At 47.9% G+C, this 22,797-nt stretch overlaps 1 protein-coding gene across 2 annotated transcripts in view; it reads right to left on the reverse strand.

Moving 5' to 3' along the window:
* Positions 1-22,797, reverse strand: part of PLXNA2 (plexin A2) — a 315,878-nt gene that overhangs the window by 104,305 nt on the left and 188,776 nt on the right. The window contains exons 5-9 of one of the 2 annotated variants that reach the window (XM_029572653.1): positions 17,707-17,807; positions 10,164-10,287; positions 8,019-8,172; positions 7,034-7,130; positions 5,259-5,373 (exon numbers count right to left, since the gene is read on the reverse strand). In XM_029572653.1, the coding sequence (XP_029428513.1) occupies positions 5,259-5,373; positions 7,034-7,130; positions 8,019-8,172; positions 10,164-10,287; positions 17,707-17,807 (591 nt within the window). Of the gene's footprint in view, positions 1-5,258; positions 5,374-7,033; positions 7,131-8,018; positions 8,173-10,163; positions 10,288-16,619; positions 16,795-17,706; positions 17,808-22,797 lie in introns of those variants that run through there. The other variant, XR_003852108.1, reaches the window with a different exon arrangement.

Genomic DNA, 22,797 nt, shown 5'->3' on the forward strand with positions numbered 1-22,797 from the left:
AGTCATGCTACAAGCCAATGCACAAAAGGTCACACCACCAAAGCTGCAGACAGTTCCCTTTCTACAACTTGCCTTGGTAACAAGAGGAAAACGTTTATGGCTGAGTTTGCCAGCCCACCTAATCAGTCCAAAGAGGATGAAGCAGTCCTGGTTCTGTCAGGGCCTGGCTTATACAGGAACACAGGCTCCAGTTACATCACTCACCTCAAGCAAGGATTTACCATTCCACAATCCAGTCCCAGGTCTTTGTACATAAGCACAATACATAGTTCAGCATCTAGGCAACTCAGGGGGCCTTCAAGAGTCCACCCAGCTCGGCTTCCAAGCCCCCAAACTGCTGGAAACACAGAGATGTTCCCAGAGTTCATTCTTCAAAGTTCTGAGGCCCAATCGTGTTCCTCGGGGGCTGGACGACGGGATTTACAGGAGTTCTGTGCTTAGTCCTGCATGTGCCCAAGGCGCTCCATGACGCTGAATACCAAACACAAACCCTAATTCGAGCAATATTTGCCCTCACACTGGGTCTGGCACCATGAGTCTTCATTCCCAAATACCCAGCAATTGTATGTCCCTGCCCAGCTTACTTTAGTTCAGTTCTTGGCCAGGGACCACAAACCCTGCAATTACAGGCCCCACATCTAGCTACTAGTGTCACTCTTATGCAGTGACTAGGGGGGGGCTCATCTTGGAGGAACCGCAAATGTTTCTGGAGCATCTCCAGTCCCAGCTGACCCAGTTCCTCCGCATGGCAGAGTGCAGCACTTCCAGTGAACCACCAGGCTGGCCTTAAATAACCTCAATGACCAGACCAATCGTTATAGCAAAGCTCCAATGGCAGGTAGGCAGGCAAGCAGCTAAATGCACATTTGTGCACACACGCGCACACATGCATCTGTTCCTCGTGACACGGAGATTGGTCTCATGCTCCAGTCTCATCAGGCTCTGCTACATGACTAGGACACCCGGGTTTCTGAGGTGCAGCGTCAAAGAAAATGAAAACCAGACACAGCTCAACCTACCAGCTCAGCAACTTAGCTACCAACTCAGAAATGTTTTAAGCACAGCACTTCACCAGGCGCACAGCTAATGCATTGATTGGTGGATTGAAATGATTTTGTACTCCTGTGATTGACATAACGGGGACAATGCCTTACCAGCAGAATTCCAAAGAGAACAACTACATAAAACATGCAATTTCTCTGAAAAACTGCTCAAACTTTAAACAAACAGAAGAACCTAAGAACGTTTTGTCATTAGTATCAGAGAGTTTGATATTCACAAGTCCAGTGAGCAGTCAAGTTACCCAGATGACTTTATCAGAGTATATTTGGTAGAGATATGCATGCTCACATCGGTTTCGGTGGGCACGTGTACACCTCGCCGACTTTCTAGTACACGCGGGAAAACAGTATGTGTATATCTCATTATTAAAAATACACGCATACTCTCCATTTCCCGCGTGTACTAGAAAGTCAGAGAGGTGCATGCATACCCCCCCTCCCCCCGCCAAAACAGATGTGAGGAATGCACATCCCTAATATTCAGCAGCTAATGAATATCTGGATAAAGTTACCCACATAACTCTCACCAAGCTTTCTAATATCCACCTCCAAATTATTACAGTAGTGACAAGGACATTTTTTTTCCATGAAGTTGTCTGAAGATTTATGAGTGGTTTTCAGGCAAACACTTAGAACAGTAATCAGCAGAAGTCCATGTTCTTTGTAAAGGCCTCACCTTGTTATATGGTGTCGTTCTCTTAGTTCTATGTAAACCGATACGATGTGCAAACGGATATCGGTATATAAAAAATTCTAAATAAAATAAAATAAATAAAATAAGTCTAACGCAGGACCTCACCTATCGAGTGTCTAGCAGGCCACATGCTTATGTTCACCTCGTTGGTGGTGTTGAAGTAACGACTGGAGAGGCTGTGGGGAGCTGGAATATTTAGGTAATAGCCATGCTGGTGTTGATGGATTTTTGTGGTTGAACATGGGAGGGGAGGGGTGCTGGGTGTGAACTATAAAGGGAAACTTGCATGCTCAGCTACCCAGAAGGGAAAAAAAAAAAACTGTCTTGGATAAAGAGTGGCATCCTGCAGGTGGTCTCACTCTCTGGCTGGCAGCTGGGCATATCCTTGCCAATGTGGACAGGAAGAATTGGGCAAACTGGATAGACTAGTTGGTCTTTTTCTGCTATCATCTGCTATATTACTGCAGTTAATTTGACTGAAGATGGATTATTTTAGAAGCCGTTTCCATGGGTAAAACAACTCTGTACCCAAAGAAATGGCCTTTTGCAAAACTGCCTGCCCAATATGCAGGTAAACTTGCATGCACGCTGCCTGTTCGCGGAGCGAGTGGAGGTCTGCCCAGGGAGGAATGTGGATTTACGCTCCTGCTTTTGTATTTTCAGAAGTGTGCATATAAATGTTCCTGAAAATTATCCATGCACAGTTTACTGGTGCAATTGTGTTCAGGCAAATTTGGTGAGATAATTTTCTAAGCAGACCTATCGCTCCATGGTGAGACCGCACCTTGAATACTGTGTACAGTTCTGGTCGCCGCATCTCAAAAAAGATATAATTGCGATGGAGAAGGTACAGAGAAGGGCAACCAAAATGATAAAGGGGATGGAACAGCTCCCCTATGAGGAAAGGCTAAAGAGGTTAGGGCTGTTCAGCTTGGAGAAGAGACGTCTGAGGGGGGATATGATAGAGGTCTTTAAGATCATGAGAGGTCTAGAACGGATAAATAATCAATAACTGATTCACTGGGATAATAGAAGGATTAGAGGAATGCTCTTATAACAGAAACTAACTAGGGGGCATTCCATGAAGTTAGCAAGTAGCACATTTAAAACTAATCGGAGAAAGTTCTTTTTCACTCAACGCACAATAAAGCTCTGGAATTTGTTGCCAGAGGATGTGGTTAGTGCAGTTAGTGTAGCTGGGTTCAAAAAAGGATTGGATAAGTTCTTGGAGGAGAAGTCCATTAATGCTAATTAATCAAGTTTACTTAGGGAATAGCCAATGCTATTAATTGCATCATAAGCATGGGGTCTTCTTGGTGTTTGGGTAATTGACAGGTTCTTGTGGCCTGGTTTTGGCCTCTGTTGGAAACAGGATGCTGGGCTTGATGGACCCTTGGTCTGACCCAGCATGGCAATTTCTTATGTTCTTATGCCCTTAAGCCTACATTGAAACTGGTTTATTTTACATGTTTGCCCGCTAATGTAGTCATAAAACTTGTAGATATACACATAAGTTCATTTTGCTATAAGCATCTAAAAGGCACTAGCAGCTCACTGGCAGGCTTTAGCTGTTGGTGGTGCATCATAAGTGACAATGTGGCCTACTGGTTACAGCACTGGATTAGGATCCAGAAAGCCATGGATACATTCAAATCTCCCTTCTGTCTGACCCTTAGGCAGGTCATTTCATCTCCTGCTGGAACCCAACAGAATCAAACATGTTAGTGGAAAAAATATAGGGTTTTGAGCGTGCCTGTACGAGGAGCGCTCTTATAACAGAAAGCCCAATGGGACTGGATTTTTCTTTTTCTCCACAAAACTAATCTGAAAGCTTGTAATTGCTGGCAGGAAAGAGTTTTTCAACTGTCATTCGTGACAGATGCTATTACAAATGCTGGGTTCTGTAGGGAGTGTTTCACAGGCAGAAAAATGTCACATGGAACCCTTGGTTAAATAAGAAAAAAGAAAACAAAGCAAAGAACTTGTCAAAGAGCGAGAGTGCACCCTGCTTCTGGGAGAGCGGGAGAGGAGAAATGCAGCCCCGGTGATTGCACTAAGAAGGGGTCGGAACCGAGCCCCACACAATAGTGCATGCACTCTGGATGTGCCCCTGCTACCCCCCCATCCGAAGGCTTCGTTTGGAATATCAGTGGGATTGAATGCTCTCATTTTCAAGCTTAGATCTTTTTATTTCCAGCAGTCTCTAATTTTTGTTTAATCACTGGATGAACGGACTCCAGCTTACAAACACAATGGATCTGTGAACCCCCGGTTTTAAGCAAAGAACTTGCTGCAGCTTGCTTTCCCTTACATAAGGGAGTGTATGTGTGTGTCATGGGGGGGGGGGGGGGGCGGGGGAAGAGAAGTTGGCAAAAAGCATTTTTCTCCATATTTCTGTCTGAAATGTAAGAAAAATCTAATAGACACAGGAGGCAGAGGCCAGCATCTGTTTTCTGTCTTGCTTTGTTGCGCTGAAATTGTGAATCATATTTTTCTTGAATTTATAATTAGTCTGCAGGGAAGATGTGAAGGTTTTCTTAAAAGCAGTAAGTTCTCAGTAGTGAATGCAATGGTATTAATAGCTATTTGCTTATTCTATTCATGGCAGCTACAGTAAAGTGCAGTCCCTCCCTCCCTCTCCTATCGATCCTGCCTCTTGCTGCCTCTCTTGCGCTTCCCCTTGCTTGGTTATTCTCTCTCTCTCTCTCTGAGTGTCTGACACCCGCCCCTTTACTGTCTCTCTCTCTCCCTCTGTCACCTTTGCTGTCTCTCTCTCTCTCTCTCCTTTGGTTTCCTATCAGCCACTTGCTCGACTCCCTGTTCAGCTTTTCTATCCTCTTTATAAACTCTAGGGAGAGGGGCAGGAGCACAGGGCTGCTTCTCATTACTGCACTCATCAGGTTCCTGCCTTGATGCACTCCTGTAACTTGCTTAATTGTATTCCTCTCCATTGAGTTCTCAGAGTATTTCTGGATAGAAAGTGACACAGATTTCATTACAGTTCAGCCTCCAATTGTGCTGAATTAGCAGCTTGCCTGCTCTTAGAAATGAAAAAGAATTCTGTTTTCAATTGGTTTTTTCCCCCATGATTTTATTTCCTGCCCTTTTTGAAATTCTAATGTTGATCATAAGCTAAACAAAATGTAGAGCTGGATGCCAAGCAGTCTGGTTGGAATCTGACACAGAAATCTCCTTGAAATGCTGCTGCACACGTTAACGCCATCTGGATCATTCATGCCCTCGTGCATTCTTCTACAGCTTATGTTTGGCGAGTTTTATTCTGCTCAGGCTTTGCAGCACACTTCTGATCAGAGCACCTGGTCAGCAAAGGCCAAGGACAGAACCAATAGTGGGCAACTGATAAGATGGAAAGAGCAGTCTTCATTTTTTGAAAACTAAACTCCAGAGGGAGAAATGGTCAGAAGCCACAGATCAGGGAAGGGAAAGGAACGAGAACCCAAATCCCTGCCAATCTTTCTGGAAAATGCCAAGCGCTGTCATACCTCAGACACGTTGACCCGTCCCTCCTGGAAGGAGCATGTGGTGGGATCGTGAGTGCACAGGTTCCGATATTTGCACCAGTGACAGGGAAAGGCACTATTCACACAGGACAGGCACCTGCAGGGGCGGAGAGAGAGACAACACTAATGGTGATAGTGGTAGGATCTCCCCATCAGCCTCCCCGTGTACACTGATAAATCATCTCAATTGTCAACTTCTGGCTACCTTACTCTGCAATGTGACACCCCCTGAAACAATGAGATTATAATTTTTCAATACATAAAATATGGTGCGGAATATTCAGATCTGAAATTAAGTGCAGGAAGCTTTTCAGCTGACCTTAGACTCTTAAATTTAGATTTAGCCCCTAAATTGGGTTTCTAATGCTGAACATCAGTGTTTTTCCCGGCTCTGACTCTGTCCTCTTTTTAGGCTCCTAGATGTGGGTGCACAGCGAAAACAAGATCTTAAATTTACGTGCTCAGCCTTAGCCGGTTTTCAAAGGGTCCGGATTTAAGTGTCCAATTCCCAAAGTGAGGCGCTCGAAACTCTTTGAAAACTAACCCCAGCCTGTACATCCGCATACCTCAGCAACGGCTTGCGGTCTGAACGGAGGTGAATAAACCTAGCAGGCACTGCAAAGTCTCCAGAGCAGATGGGGCAAGTTCTTAGACACACTAAGCATCTCCTGCATCTGCGGTGCTTTCAACAAGGAGGCAAATCCATGGCAGCCGGCTGAATGACTTCTCTATTTGACCCACTTTCTTGGTTCCTTTGGTGTCCTCCTCCTGTGCCGTTTCTCATCGTCGTCAGACAATTCCCCTCCTTTTTATCTGCCCCCCCCCCCCCATACCAAAGAGTAAATGCCTTCCCTGCACAGACCCCTGGAAGGTTAATATCTTTTACATTATTTAAGTGGCTCACCGGTGATGCCCCTGTACATGGGGCATCACAATACCCACTGCACAAACCAGCAGCTCTGGCACCTCTTTGAGACCAGTGGGGTGCAAGGGATTACTGGGGAGCTGCTGAAGACATTTTAAACTACCGGGGAAAAGTGGGTAGCATTAACGAGCCTGTAAACCTCTGAAGCAGCGTGCTGGGCATCCTCGAGATTTCCAGATTCAGTCCCAATGTCCAGTGCTCAGTGTTCCAGCTAAATCTGATATTTCTGCTCTCCTACTCCCCCTGCCCATAACCCCAAATCCACTCTGGGTGCAGTAATTTTACTCCCAGTGCGCAGGTTTCCTGACCGCCAGCCTCTGCAGTGCTCACAACACACACACACACATCATGCCTCACCCAACGTGATGTGAGCACCACTCTCTCTCACCAAAAGTCACCTGAAGAAGCAAGGGGAAGCAGTCACAGGCTGGCTCTGAATTAGGCCATGCCAGCATGCGCATCTGATAACCCCAAGTCTGAGAGTTCAAACTCTAGACTGGATCAGCCACTTCTTGTAGCTTGTAGTCACCTTATAAAGAACTGGGTTGTATCCAGAACTTAGAAGGGACTGAACCTGGTAGTTTTCCTTCCTCTCACCTAATCGTCCTCAGGCTATCACACCAGGTTGCCACGTTGATGTCAGCTGAGAAGTCAGAAATCACAGGAGCAGCTGACGCTCTCCTCTACACGCTGACCACAACAAGAACTGCACCTGAAAGCTACGCTAACCCTGGCATGAGGAGTCTCAGGAAGGGAGAGGTCCCATGGCCACTGCAGGCGTGGGAATCATCTCAAGCGTCACAAAAGGGAGGGAGGCAGAGGGCTCTCTTACAATTGGTGGGCGCTGCAGTTGTAGAACCTGAACTCGGTGCTGACGAAAGTCTTCCCCGTCTCTCTGGATTTCAGCCTCAGTTCTATCCCGTACCAGTCTGTGAACAGAAAGAGCAGCAGGGGGTCGGAGGTGGGGGAGGGGAGAGAATAGAGATTCTATCAGAGGACATTTTGGGATCCTTCAGCAAGAGCCCTCTGGCTCAAAAAACAAAAGAAAAACCCAACCACCCACATATGCATGCAAATTAAGATATGTCTGTCAAAAAATGCTGCACAGCTGCAGGCAACCAATCTGCAGTGGGTCCCACAGCTAAGTAACCAGAGCTGGGGAATGGAGATCAGAATAAAATATATCCTGAGCTCTGCAGCAAGGATGCATACGAAAGGGACAGAAGAATAGCAGCCATTCTCACAGGCACTTCAGTTCGCTACACGGAGGGACAATTTAAAAGGCACGGTTCTACAAAATACAAAAATGTAGTGCTTCTTAGCCAGTCTTGGAGGGCTCTCTGTGTCCCCCACACAGAAGGGACTTTAGAAAGCCATTTTTCACAGAGAAGATGGTGAATGTCCTCCCAGAGGCAGTGATGACAAGGACAGTGGCATGGGATAAACACAGGGGATTCCTGATGGCAAGAGCAGGGTAAGGAGGGAAGTGCGAGGGCTGTGGCCTGGAGCAGCAGGGCTGCAGCTGCATCGCTGCTTCCTGCATGGCATGGAGAAACCTCTGCATACGAGTGGCAGGTGCAGCTCTAAAGGGCCCACCTTGGAAATGGGGGTTGGTTTCCATGGGGTAAACACGACTGAGTAAATGCATATAAGAGTCGCTGCTGGGCAGACAGGATCGCCCTTTTGGTCTTTATCAGTCATCATTTACTCTCTGTATATGGAAAATCTTAACTGTGTATGCAAAGGGGTGCGGGAACCCCCCTCCCCCCCCAAGGCTGGGGTGGAAAGTTTCCACACTAGAGCAGTTCAGAGCTTACCCTGGTCCACCGGTATGGCAGGGACATCCTTTGCAGCTGGTGAAACGCAGATGATCTGATCACCCAAAACCTTCCCTTCTACCTCTGTGAGGTTTCCGATAGCACAGCTGACACCAGCAGAGAGATCGGGTACTTCACTGACCAAGAGGCTGAGCTAAAGCAAGAGAGAGGCGAGACTAGGTCAGGGCAGTTCTGATCTCCAACCTGACAGAAATCGGCTCAAGGCAATGCAAGGCAGGCACTTAACCTCTCTCATGCCACCAAGACCTAGGGAGCTTTAATATCCAAAATGCACCTGCACTATTCAGTGATATTTAATGATCATAAACATGCCAAATCAATAAACCAGAGTTATCCATTCATCTAGAAAATAGGCAAAGCAGCTTCACACACACACACACAGCCCCTCCACAGAACAGGTACAGCACAGGCAGCAACAGTGCAAGTGACACACACACACAGCCCCTCCACAGAACAGGTACAGCACAGGCAGCAACAGTGCAAGTGACACACACACACAGCCCCTCCACAGAACAGGTACAGCACAGGCAGCAGCAGTGCAAGCTTCACGCCTACACACAGCCCAGGCGCAGCAGTGCAAGCTACAAACACAGCCCCACCACAGGACAGGTACGGCACAGGCAGCAGCAGTGTAAGCTTCACACAGAGACACACTGCTCTACCACAGAAAAGGTACAGCAGTGCAAGCTTCACGCCTACACACAGCCAAGACAGCAGCAGTGCAAACTACAAACACAGCTCCACCACAGGACAGGTACAGCACAGGCTGCAGCAGTGCAAGCTTCACACACATACACTGCGTTACCACAGAGCAAGTACAGCACAGGCAGTAGCAGTGTAAGCTTCACACACACACACACACACAGCCCCATCATAGGACAACTATAACACAGGCAGAAGCAGTGCAAACTTCACTCACATACAGTCTCACGACAGAATAGGTATACAATGGGCAACAGAAGTGCAAGCTTTCCTCACATACACATTACCCCACCACAGAACAGGTACAGCACAGGCAGCAGCAGTGCAAACTAGACACACACAGCCCCATCATTGTGCCTGCTCTACCGGTAGCACCTGTAACGTGGTGAAAGGATAATGCAAACCTTCGGCCCCTCCTTGGAATTTTACAGCAAAGGAAATGGCGAGTAGCAGTGATGATGGGGGCAGTGTTATGTGGAGACTTTCTCTAGGACCACAGATCTTTGCTCACTAGCATTTGAACAGCTCACTAGCATTTGAACAGCTCAGGTCATTCAGTATCACTGCTGCTTTCCAGTAATAACGTAAGGAGGATTATTTTCCCTCAGATGCAACATTCATGGCTATAGATAGGACTTGTCCCTTTGCCTGTTTTTTTGTGTGTAGCAAAGGGCAGGCCTGGTGTATTACCAATACACAGCAGTGCTGCATTTTTCTTGAAGCTAATACACTGCCCCACACTCCAGCGGGATGGATGTGTGACTGCTTCCCCTGCACAGCCACTATAATAAAATACAGTGATAACACGGCCCCTCATGGCTCCTGCTGCTCCTACTGCCTCTTACAATCGATAAAAATAAGCTGTAGGGAAACAACTGTGCTAATAACATCTAACATCAGTAAAACAAAGAAAGGAGAGAGAGCCGGGGCAGCGAGGAGAAAAAGGGAAAAGCACAGCTAACGATAAAGAAACCCAGACAAGTCTGCCCCTGTTTCAGCTGCAACAGGAGGGCTTGGATTATTCTGCTTTCTACAGATTTCCCCCACTGCACTCAGTACAGGCAAACAGTACCTGGATAAGAAAACACAGTGTCACGTGTCACTAAATGCAGGGAGTAGGATTGCTGGCTAGAAGCATCGGGTGACGGAGGTCATCACTATCTCTGCAATCCTCTGGGACCTTGGACAACTGAAATTGCATCTCTGCAAAGGGGTTATGTTTTAGAGTTGTACATTTATGGACGGTAGTTTCCTCCCCCCCAAGAATCACAGGAGTCACAGGTGCAAGGGGAAAAAAAACAGGACTGGCTTAGCCCATTCAGATGGCCTAGAGGAAAATCAGAGCTGCAAGAGCTAAGGGCAGGGGGCTTCTTGACTAGTGCTGCGGAGGCCAGCCGAAACCGGTTCCAGTGTGGTACCTACCGGGAGGCTGTGTTCAGACACGGAGATGCTGCTGGGCTGTACGACCGCTCTCACACACTGCTCGATGGATGCAGCAAAGCGATGGAGCTCACTCGCACGCTCACACTTATCTCTCCGGGAGCACCTGATGAAAAAAAGAATTGTGAGAAATTAAGGGATTAGTGTTACACACTCATCCAGCAAAGGCAACGTGCCCACACCACGGGGGCTGTTCTGAGTAACTCAATAAGTTAAACATGCAGTAGTGGCACTCTGGTGCCAGAAGAGGTACAAAGAGCCAGGGACTTTCACATCATTTGTGCTTTATCATAACTGGGTCTCCCCTCTCTGCCCACCAAACAAATAGTTTAGCTGTGCAGGGACATCACTATACAAAAAAATGAAGGGAGGGAGAGAGAAGGGGGTCCTCTAGACAATCCAGCAATCCATGCAGCAAATTTTGTTTTGTTTTGTTTTTATAAATGAGAACATTTAACAAGGAAGAGGCATGTGCAGCAGAGCATAAAGAGAGAACAAGCTTGGGCAGCACCATGACACCAGTAATTGTGCCATTTCAGATGTGCATCACTAGGCCGAGCTGAATGAGATCCCCGGCTTGGCTCCACCAGATCCAGCCACAGCCTGCCATAAATCCGTGCCAGATGTTCGGCACTGGTGGCCAGAGCGGACATCTGGAACCACATCCATTCCTCGTCCACATCCTCCGATGGTTATACAATGAAGTCTGCTGGTGAAAGATGCGATATGCCTTTTGACTGGATATCACCAGCTTTCTGTGTTCAAGGCTTCTCCAGGTCATATATTCTTGCATTGGTACGAGGGAAGGATCCTGCCCAAGCAGCATGAACTTGTTAACAAGGATTCTGGGAGAAGCATAAAAACAAAGCAGAGTGTGACCCAGACAAAACTACCATTTCCACTCCATTTTAATGTACTGAAGGGTTTAATGAGGAGCAGCGGGATTCTGTCAGTAGCGTGCTGAAAGCCGCAGGATGATCCATGCAGATTTGGAAGCTTTTGCCCTGCTCTCTCAGGATGCACATTGCTGAGACGTTACACAAGTAACGCAGAACATTTCCTTACCTTTCTGGATTCCAGCGGATTTTAATATTTATGCTGTGAAGGGGAAGAATTACTAACGTCTAAATATATTCATAAGTTGGCAGGAAGGCAAGATCTCTGCAGTAATACTTGTGTCACTGAATCTCCAAAGCAGCTGTTTATGACAGTCCATGCTGTACCTGTTCTGCAGTGGGACAGTCTGCACATGTGTCCGAGCAGAGATTCAGAGAAGGGAGGAGGTGGAAGCTTGCACTGCTGCTGCCCGTGCTGTACCTGTTCTGCAGTGGAGCAGTGCACACGCGGGCTTGAGAGGAGATTCAGAGGAGGGAGGTGGAAGCTTGCACTGCTGCTGCCCGTGCTGTACCAGTTCTGCAGTGGAGCAGTGCACACGCGCGCTTGAGAAAAGATTCAGAGGAGATGGAAGCTTGCACTGCTGCTGCCCGTGCTGTACCTGTTCTGCAGTGGAGCAGTGCACACGCGCGCTTGAGAGGAGATTCAGAGGAGGGAGGAGGTGGAAGCTTGCACTGCTGCTGCCCGTGCTGTACCAGTTCTGCAGTGGAGCAGTGCACACGCGCGCTTGAGAAAAGATTCAGAGGAGATGGAAGCTTGCACTGCTGCTGCCCGTCCTGTACCTGTTCTGCAGTGGAGCAGTGCACACGCTCGCTTGAGAGGAGATTCAGAGGAGGGAGGAGGTGGAAGCTTGCACTGCTGCTGCCCGTGCTGTACCTGTTCTGCAGTGGAGCAGTGCACATGCTCGCTTGAGAGGAGATTCAGAGGAGGGAGGAGGTGGAAGCTTGCACTGCTGCTGCCTGTGCTGCACCTGTTCTGCAGTGGAGCAGTGCACACGTGCGCTTGAGAGGAGATTCAGAGGAGGTGGAAGGTTGCACTGCTGCTGCCCGTGCTGTACCTGTTCTGCAGTGGAGCAGTGCACACGCGCGCTTGAGAGGAGATTCAGAGGAGGTGGAAGCTTGCACTGCTGCTGCCCATGCTGTACCTGTTCTGCAGTGGAGCAGTGCACACGCGCGCGCTTGAGAGGAGATTCAGAGGAGGGAGGGAGGGAGGAGGTGGAAGCTTGCACTGCTGCCCGTGCTGTACCTGTTCTGCAGTGGAGCAGTGCACATGCGCGCTTGAGAGGAGATTCAGAGGAGGGAGGGGATAGAAGCTTGCACTGCTGCTGCCCGTGCTGTACCTGTTCTGCAGTGGAGCAGTGCACACGCGCGCTTGAGAGGAGATTCAGAGGAGGGAGGAGGTGGAAGCTTGCACTGCTGCTGCCTGTGCTGCACCTGTTCTGCAGTGGAGCAGTGCACACGCGCGCTTGAGAGGAGATTCAGAGGAGGTGGAAGGTTGCACTGCTGCTGCCCGTGCTGTACCTGTTCTGCAGTGGAGCAGTGCACACGCGCGCTTGAGAGGAGATTCAGAGGAGGTGGAAGCTTGCACTGCTGCTGCCCATGCTGTACCTGTTCTGCAGTGGAGCAGTGCGCGCGCGCGCTTGAGAGGAGATTCAGAGGAGGGAGGGGAGGGAGGAGGTGGAAGCTTGCACTGCTGCTGCCCGTGCTGTACCTGTTCTGCAGTGGAGCAGTGCACATGCGCGCTTGAGAGGAGATTCAGAGGAGGGAGGGGATAGAAGCTTGCACTGCTGCTGCCCGTGCTGTACCTGTTCTACAGTGGAGCAGTGCACACGCGCGCTTGAGAGGAGATTCAGAGGAGGGAGGAGGTGGAAGCTTGCACTGCTGCTGCCTGTGCTGTACCTGTTCTACAGTGGAGCAGTGCACACGCGCGCTTGAGAGGAGATTCAGAGGAGGGAGGAGGTGGAAGCTTGCACTGCTGCTGCCCGTGCTGTACCTGTTCTGCAGTGGAGCAGTGCACACGTGCGCTTGAGAGGAGATTCAGAGGAGGGAGGGAATAGAAGCTTGCACTGCTGCTGCCCGTGCTGTACCTGTTCTGCAGTGGAGCAGTGCACACGCGCGCTTAAGAGGAGATTCAGAGGAGGTGGAAGCTTGCACTGCTGCTGCCCATGCTGTACCTGTTCTACAGTGGAGCAGTGCACACGCATGCGCTTGAGAGGAGATTCAGAGGAGGTGGAAGCTTGCACTGCTGCTGCCCATGCTGTACCTGTTCTGCAGTGGAGCAGTGCACACGCGCGCGCTTGAGAGGAGATTCAGAGGAGGGAGGAGGTGGAAGCTTGCACTGCTGCTGCCTGTGCTGTACCTGTTCTGCAGTGGGACAGTGCGCATGCGTGCTTGAGAGGAGGTTCAGAGGGAGAAGGGGTAGAAGCTTGCACTGCTGCTATCTGTGCTGTACCTGTTCTGTGGTGGAGCAGTGCACATGCACGCATCCTGCATGTAAGGGATGGGTATTAGCGGCAGGTGGAGGTTTGTGCTGCCTGTGCTATTCCTGGTGTGTTCTGTGATGGGGCTGTTTATGAGGTGGGAGGGGTACACGAGAACTACAAAATTTAGATTGCAAAATTGAAACTAGTACCCCATTCAATGGTATTTTTGGAACCCAGTGAGTCTCCTCGTGGCTGATCAGAGAGTCCTTGCTCTCCTGTCTGTGTTTGTCACATTCCTCATTGCCCTGATTGGACCAGTCCTGGGTCAGACAACCCTCAGTACGTTCTCTGGTGTGCTGCTTGGGTGCCAGTCTCTGTGTCTGTTTATCCTCCGTGGCTGCAGCATAAACACAGCGTCCCGACCTCTGACCTTCCTCAGACACACGTAAAGCAGGTCCATCTGGCTGAAGTGAAATCTGGCTGACAGCCAGGAGATGAAGCCCGTAACACAGCAACAGCAGCTGCTTGGTGCATCCTAACAAATACGGCAGCAGCTTAGTGACACACATTAAATTATTTACAGCTTGAGACAAGGCCTAAAACAACTGATCCGTGGCTGCTGGCGGACGGCAGCAGCAGCTGATAACAGGGCAGAAGGGGCTGTGAGCAATGTACTCTGTAAGCTGGGCACGCGCAGCTCGTGAAGCAAGCTCACCAGGAACTCACAGCACGTGCAAGCAAAGGGACAGAGAACACTATGCACAAATCTGTACACGGCTTCTAAAACACTGCACACAAGAACATTTTTGCACACACAGGGACCATTAGCAGTGAGCCACCAGAAGAAGCAGCGGTGGCTTGAGCCCCGTTTGCTGTGCTAAAGTATAGAACTAGTCACTACACAGGGATCCTACAAAACATTCAGAGCGCGCTGCATTTCCTTACTCGTTTCACAGGGAAAGGCTGAACGGGGGGGTGCAAGAACCTTGGGTCTCTTTTCTTGAACACACCCTGCAACCAACTCTGTGTTACCTTGGGCAATGCTCTCTCTCTCCACGTCTCTGACTGAACCTAGATGTAACTAGTGTGCAGGCTAGGGTGAGGATCCATTTACCTCAGCACTGCCCTAACAAAGCAGCGGGAGGAGATAGCATGAGAATGTCAGCGGGAAGCAGGCTGTGATGTAGATATTACCCCCTCTATTACTTTCTCTTAAATAGACTGAGGCCAGAGAGGAAGGGGTAAAGTGATTGAAACAAGGTGACCTTGAAAGTCAATTACAGAAGGATTAAAGTGCAAGAATCCAACTGGTCCCAGCACTTGAGCCAGCTTTTTTGCATGGACAGTGGACCTGCCAGTGCATCCTTTAGTGCATCCCAAACACGTTTGCAACATGCCTGCTTATATGTGTGTACACGTGTCAGCAGGTATGGGTGCATATGTATGCCCACCTTTCAAAGACCCCCTCAACTTGTGTGTGGTAGCCTCGTTTTAATAAAATTATATATCTGCAGTATGTGCGTCTACAGACTTAACATCCTCTTAGGTTGCAGGCAGCAACTGATATATATATATATATATATGGAAAAAATTAATAAATCCAGCCCCCCAGGAGATAAAAATAACTTGCCCCAAGGTTGCAGATTTTCTACAAAATCCCCTCGCTTTTCATTTGGAGAGCAGCAGTTTGGAAAGGTCGGCATGCGTACAGCATGACTCAGCTGCCAGGAGCTTCCTGAATTCCAGCCCTGAGCCGGAAAACCATCACCGACTCTCCTGTCTCTCACAGGAAGCAGGCTAGGCCCTTTCCAGGACCTCTCCACCACTTTCTGTTACTCCTGCAAACCCACCAGGTTCACTTCCAGTAAGACCCCTCCCGGATTAAAACTTTCCCACCCTCAAGCTCTGTGCAGGACTTGCCCTGAACACTTCCTGCAAAAACAATGTAATCCGCCCTTCAAATCAAAACTTTCTTCCTGGTGGCAGTGAAGGTTGGAGATTAAAGTGAATTTGCACAGATAAAAAACAAGACTTTTTGTGCACGTGTAGCGTGTGTCTATGCTGCAACTATGTGCATGAGTGGCACATGTGTGGGCCTCCCACAGAACGAGAGAGGATGGAGAGGGAATGCCTGTGGAGGAACGCTGGGAAGAAGAAAGCTGGGGACACTGTCTCTTTAAGAGCAGCAAATCCTGGCCTGGTATCACTTTGTCTGAATCACTAGATAAAGCTCTGGATAGCCCAGAACCCAGTGTTGCCAATTTAGTCATTTTGTAGCTAGACCTGGTGACTTTTTGAACCAATGAATGAGCCAGGGAGTTAGTTTAGCTACAAATCTAGTGACTGTCAGAGCTGTAAAATTTCCATCAGACTCGAGTGCCACAGGAGATGGACCCTCTCTCTGGTTAGAACGGGGAAGGAAAGTAGCAGAGAGCGACTCCTCCTTTGGCTAGAGTGTCATGCTGGCTGCTCAGTTTTGCCAATTTAGTGGTTCTGTTGCTAGATCTAGTGACTTTTTTTTTAACCCGATGGTGACTTTTGAATTGCAAATGAGACAGGGAACTAATTTAGCAATTAATTTTTTTTAAGTTAGCTACAAATCTAAATTTTCTCACCGTTCTTCTCACTTACTGAGCATGTCTGGAAGAGAGGGTGAGGCTCTGGCTAGAATGCTGCAGAAAAGTAGCAGAGAGTGACTCCTCCTTTGGCTCCACCCCCACCCCAGCACCAGGCTCCTCCTTCTCACAGGCAGGTTAGCTCTGGGACCTGGGTGTGGCTGCTGGCTCAGTCTCTCTTCCTCCACCAGACACAGTGAGGGGCCAGGGCCAGGCCCAGGCCCCTGAGTCTCCTGATAGTGAATCAGCTGCTTCCATTTCTGTGCAAGAGACCTTACGGCCTTTATTCTTATTTTCAGTGCTGTAACGACCGTAGTAGTATTTTTAATGCTGGTATTTCAGGTGAGTCCAGCCTGCCACCCCTGCAGCAGTAGAAATGTTGGAGGGGATAGTGAAGTTTGTCGAATTGTTTCAGACTGTGTCCTGGTCTGATAGAGCTTGGTATGTGTTAGGAAGGTGATTTTAAGTCACAGCAGAGCAATGAGAAGCAGCAAGGCTTGCACTTACAGATGCCACAGCTGGCTGGGCCCGCAGCACCGGGAATGTGTCAGGCTCTGAGCTTGCATCACCATTGCCAGCATCTCTGTGGCGTGGGACCAAACAAGAAAACAGTTCCCGGCTTGGTAGCTGAATTACAATCCTGGACTGTTCAAGGCCAGCGGTGGGGCCCAATTCTCCTTTTCTTTTGATAGGGTTGGGGTAACGGAAAGAAGAGTGAATGAAAGATTTTTAAGATTTTAATGATAATGAACACGGAATCATTTTAAAATCCCTCCTTCCCACATTCATTATTCATACTGCGGTTTTAGCGACTTTTTACCCAATTTGGAGACTTTTCACAATTGCCAACACCGACCCTCTCTCCCCTTGCCCCCAACTCCTCAGAACGGACTCTGCTGGTTCAGCCCCCCCCAGCCAAGCTTGCATGAACTTTACATGATGCTGCCGGGGGGGGGGGGGGGGGGGGTGAGGGCGTCTCAGCATCTCTAAGAGAGTGTGTGCGAGACTGATCCACCCCAGCTATCCTCACGATTTTACTGCATTTTACCCAATCTGGAGACTTTATTCAAGTTGGAGTTGGAAATACTACAGAGTAACACAGTGAGATTCCCCAAGCTCTCTCCTCATCTGGACTGGCAGAATTTACTGGGGTGCACACGGACTCCCCTACTCTTTCTCTGGGTATCAGAAACTGCCGGCTTAACGGGGGGAGGTGACCGAGAGGTAACAAAGCCAGGACCCAGCCCACTCCACTGAGACAGGCTGAAATACACCAGGGGGAAGGGATTTTCTAGTACAGCTTCGTATCTGGGAATCCACTGCCTCAATGGTCGCCCACCTGGTCCAGGAGCAGCAAATCAAACAGAAAAACTGCAGCACACCCCAGCGATGCTCCCCCTCCCCATAAAAATGCAGGATCACTACAGAAAGCCATGGGCTTTGCTAGGCGAGTGTGCTGCAATGTGTACTTTGGAAACTCTGCTGTGTACACACAGTGTACCTGGCTGTTAATATGCCACTGGTTTTATTATACTTAATATCCTTTCAGCTGCAGCAGGGCACTCTACTGGAACTCATGGCATGCAGGACTCACATGTTGTGGAGCACACACCAGCCGCAGTGCGGGTCTCCAGAGCTCAGGCATTCTCTGCAGGACGTGTACTGCTCACAGGACTCCACCGGGACCCTCCACACCTGAAGCAAGAGAAGCAACATGAGGCCAACCATCCACCTTCCAAAAACAAATCCAACTCTGTCCCAGGATGTGTAAGAACAAATTTGGTCATTTAAACTGGGAAATTAAGAAATATGCTTTGTTTTCAGCTGGGTCCCAGAGGCATGGGAAGGTACAGGGAGCAGCCCGGAGCCAGCACTGAAGGGAGGGCCTTCTTCTTATGCCCTGCCAATTAAAGCAGGGATCAGGCAGGAGAGCCCCTACAGCCAGGTTATATCAGAAACATTTTGAATAAGCAGATCTCTCTAATATATGCACATTTATCTCATACATATTTATTAGGGATATCCTAAAAGCTGACTGACTCTGGGGTCAGCAGGACATGTTTGGAAAACCCTGGCCTACAATCATTTTTTTGCTTTGCTTCCTAACATTTTAAGCAAACCTATGGCTGCATACTTCAAGCAGCAAACTAAACCTCTCTCTGTTCCCCACTTCTACCCTATTCTACTAGGGCCAGATGCCATTAGGAAATGAAAGGCAGGAGAGAAGAAAACCTTCATGAAACATGGCTATAAATAAGATTGGCATTTGGTTTCCCTGTTTTCTCCAGCAGCTTGATCCAGTCCTGGTTTTACCTCGTTGCCTGCATGGATTTGCAGTTTTGACCCGGAGAAAGGCCGTGTGCTAAAACTAGGACTGAACTGGCACATGGGGGAAAAGAGGGGAGCCAACTGTTCACCCTAGATACAGTCAATTCACACAGAAAGTAACCTGCTCCAACCAGCAGACTGTGGCAGCCTGAAAGCAAAGAGCTTGCTGAAAGAAGGTGCAGAGAGCTGTGCTAATGGATGGCTTTCCCCCGAGCTATGTGCTCTGGCCTCGCTGTGCCGCATCCATTACAGCAACCAATAGGGCTCATCCTCTCCCCCCCTCAGTCACTGAACCCCCCACCGACAGAGGCCTAACAAGCCAAGAGCAGGCTGCCCCCCCCCCCCCCCCCCCCAAAAACACCTCACTGCCCATGGTGAGTGATGCCGGCATCTGGACGTAAACCGTCTGCGCATCATTCACTCCATCCGTCAAAACAAGAGGCTGGCACTGAGCAGCTGGGAGCCGAGCTGCTGAATGGGACCAGTGTGCGGCGCCCCGAGAGCCGCAGGATTAATGCAGCCCATGGAGAGACAGACCTGGTCCTCTCCAAACACCGCACCCAGAGCTAAGAACTGCTCTTCTTGCTTCCTGGGCCGCGGTTTGTTGTCATCGTTCTTATCCTTCAAAGGGGATTATTCACAAGAAGCACAGTCAGATCACACCCGGTCCCTCCTCTGTACCGGGGGCAGGGATTTTCTATTACAGTTTTGGTATTGTCTATGAAGGAAAATAAATGGTCATATAATGCTCTGCTAGCATATTTTTAGATCCATGGTAAGATGTTTACACAGTTACGTAATGGGAGACTGCACTCTGGGTGACCAGAGGACCTTGAAATTTACACAGTAACAGCTATTGCTGGCAAAGGAGTCAAGAAAAGTAACCTAGGGGTTAGAGCAACAGGCTGAGACCCAGGGAAGCCAGGGTTCAAATCCTGCTGGTGCTCCCTGTGACCTTGGGCAAGTCACTTCAGCCTCCACTGCCTCAGGTACCAACTTAGGGCGTCATTTTCAAAAGCCTTTGAAAATTGCTACAATATATGCTATTGAAATGTCAATAGGATTTACCAGTGTAAATGTACTTAACATGGGTAAATGGGCTTTTGAAAATTGCTATGATAGTATGTTAAATTTACATTTTCCTTTAAGAACTACCCTCAAAGGCCTTTATTCAATCTTTATCCTCCTTGACTTATCTGCTGCTTTAACACTGTTGATCACCGCCTACTCCTTGATACTCTGACCTGTCTTGGTTCTCTTCTTAACTCTCCAATTGCACTTTTAGGGGGTAATTTTCAAAGGCGTTACACATGTAACATACTATCGTAGCAATTTTCAAAAGCCCATTTAAGTACTTAATGTGCATTTATATGTGTAAAGCCCAATTTTAAGCATGTAAATCCATTCTAAAATTGCCCCTTAAAACTGGGTTTTACACATGCACTTTACCCATGTGAGTGGATGTTTGAAAATTGCTACGAGATGAGCCATGGAATTGTTAATAGGTTTCACACATGTAAATGCACTTTATAAGCATAAATCAGCCTGCAAAAGTTGCTATGATCGCACGTTACATTTACACGTGTAACTCCTTTGAAAATGACCTCCTTTGTGTTCTTCTGACGCATCCTCCTGTACTGCCATCCCACTATCAATTGGTTCTGCTCTGAGCCCTCTTCCTTCTCTGTATTTTTTTATGAATCGCCCTTTCCAGATTTGAAACATCGCTCACAGCGAACACATAACACAAAATATATAACACAAATTGAAAAATAAAACAATACATAAAACAAAATTAAACATTTGATCCTCTTGCCTTGTATGCTTATAAACCAGTCGTTTACACCTCAAGTCAGCCCCATAGACGAGATTTTAATGTCCTCTCTTCATTAATCATGTTTTTACCCTCTTTAGGAATTTCATCAAATCATTTTCTTCCCTTACCACCACCAGTAATTCATTTAAGAGTTTCAGGACCGCAGAAGAAAAGGCTCGATTTTGCAGGCGTAGGTGTTTAAACACCTTCACAGATGGTAAACTTAATTGCACTTGAAGATGCGTCCTGGGCTCACATCTACTATGGTGCCATTGAATACGTCCTCTAAGATGAGGACATACACCCCTCAATACCTCAAAAAGGCTAGTACTAAATTTACATTGTTGAGATATTGACAGGCAATACAACCTTAAAGGTAATGGGCGAGCTTGTGTGCAATAGCCACTTCTTGTTAATAACTGTGCCATGACATTCTGAACTATCTGCAGTCTTCTAAGCAATTTTTCAGGTAACCCTAGAGAGAAAGCATTGCAATAATCAGATTTCGATAACACCAAGGCATAAGCCACCTTTTTAAATGCTCCTATGTCTAGAAAAGGCCTTCTCTTGGTATACTAATTCCTTTGGTGCTCTGATTTCTTCTCATGGCTCATACCAGATTTCTCTCTCTACACCAGAAATTTCATCAGGAATCCAGTCCTAAATCTCAGCCTGCTTATCTGACATTGCTGCCTGGATGCCCCACCGCTACCTTCAACTCAACATGGCCAAGACAGAGCTCTTATCTTTCCCTCCAAGCCTCTGTTTCTGTGGATAACACCAATACTCCCAGTCCCCTCAACCCATAACTTCAGGGTTATGGGTTGAGGGGACTGGGAGTATTGCCGAGTCTCAGAGGGAGCCGAGTCACTGCCTCGGCTCCCTCTCCATTCCCGCATACAGTTCAAGCTCCTCTTACTCGCCTACAAGAGCCTTCATTCTGCAGCTCCTCACTACCTCTCTCTACACCCCTCATCATGCACTCCACTCAGACAAGTCCCTCCAATCTCTACTCCTCTACTACCAATTGCCAAACTCCTTGATTTCCCCTGGCTGCACCATGTGCTTGGAATAGACTTCCTGAGCTGGTGTGCCATTCTCCCTCTCTTACCTTGTTTGAATCCCATCTAAAAACCCATCTTTTTGACATTATTTTTAAATCAATCAAACTGTCCCACTTATAGCCTCATTAAATTTTAACCATTGTCTTAATAAATGAAGTTCCACATTTCTACTGAGCAGAGACAGTCTCTCATATGTTTTTTGTACAGTACTGCGTACATCAAGTAACGCTAGAGAAGTAGATTTCCTCACCGCATTGCCTTCCCTACCTGTTCCTCTGGTTAACGTGCAGCAGCCTTGCTCCTGACTTCTACATGCAACTAATTATTCATCTGGCTCCCAGTAATTAAATGATAAAGAGTCATTACTGTTTTCTCAGGGCTGCCTAATCTACTGTACTTTTCTTCTTCTTATCAATGGAGGCTTTCTAAATACTCCTTAATTTTATTTTATTTTTTAGAAGGGGCGTGTGGAGAAGAAGAACCTTTTCAGAGTGCAGGCTGATCAAAAGAAATGGAAGAATATCGCAAGTGAAAATACAAAGTTAAATAAAATCAGCCAGTTTCCAGGATTTCTTACGGGTACTGATGCAAAGCCTGGCCTTTGCCTTGGCACTAACCCAAAGGGCATCCCACAAGAACCGCCAGGCTGCCAAGAAACCCACCAGGGCCAGTGCAGTTCAAACAGGAAATCTATTTTAATGACCCTAGGGACGGCAGTTGAGTTACTTAGTAATTCGCCGTAATTAAAGCTCTCTATCACTCAGTGCACAGAGGCAGGGAATTGATGAACTTTTCAGTGAGAGTTTTCCATTCATGTAAACACCGGGTGCCTTCATTCCTGCAGGACCGGTGAAGTAATAACAGCGCATAATAATAACAATGAACAACAGCGCTGGAACTGCTGAAGGTGAAAGATCACTGGCTCCTGTCAAGGGAAATTCAACCCACGATTCCATTCTCTCAGGTCTGTGCACGGCCTGAAGTTCTAGGGCCTATAGCAAAAAAAACCCCCCAAAAAAAACCATTTTCATTGCCGCTAAAGCAAAGCCCAAGTCCTCTCAGGCAGGTCAGAGCAACTGGGATGCCAGTGGTGCAGGTGGCCTGGAATTCCAAATGAGGACCAATGGCCCAGACTTGACTTTCAGAAGAGGGTTCTCCAAGGTGAGCTGTCTTGTCGGCTGAAGGCTACTTCCCTGGGGTTATCTGATACTGAACCTGCTGCAGTCTGGTCCACCTCCTCCTCCTGCAGTATCAGAACCTTCGGTCCACTTCACCATCTGTTTCCAGAAACTTTACTGCCATCACACTTACAAAATATTAGGATTAGTCCACTAAGAAATTTCACCCTGTTCTTTTCAAAAATGACAAAATCACCATCTTCTGAAAATTGCCTGGAGGCCTACATGCTGCATTGGGATAGATGGAAGTTTAAAAAAAAAAAAAAAAAAAAAAAGCAGAAGGTGGTACAGATCTCACA

Source organism: Rhinatrema bivittatum, chromosome 12, assembly GCF_901001135.1.
Source record: "Rhinatrema bivittatum chromosome 12, aRhiBiv1.1, whole genome shotgun sequence".
In the NCBI taxonomy this organism is placed as follows: domain Eukaryota; kingdom Metazoa; phylum Chordata; class Amphibia; order Gymnophiona; family Rhinatrematidae; genus Rhinatrema; species Rhinatrema bivittatum.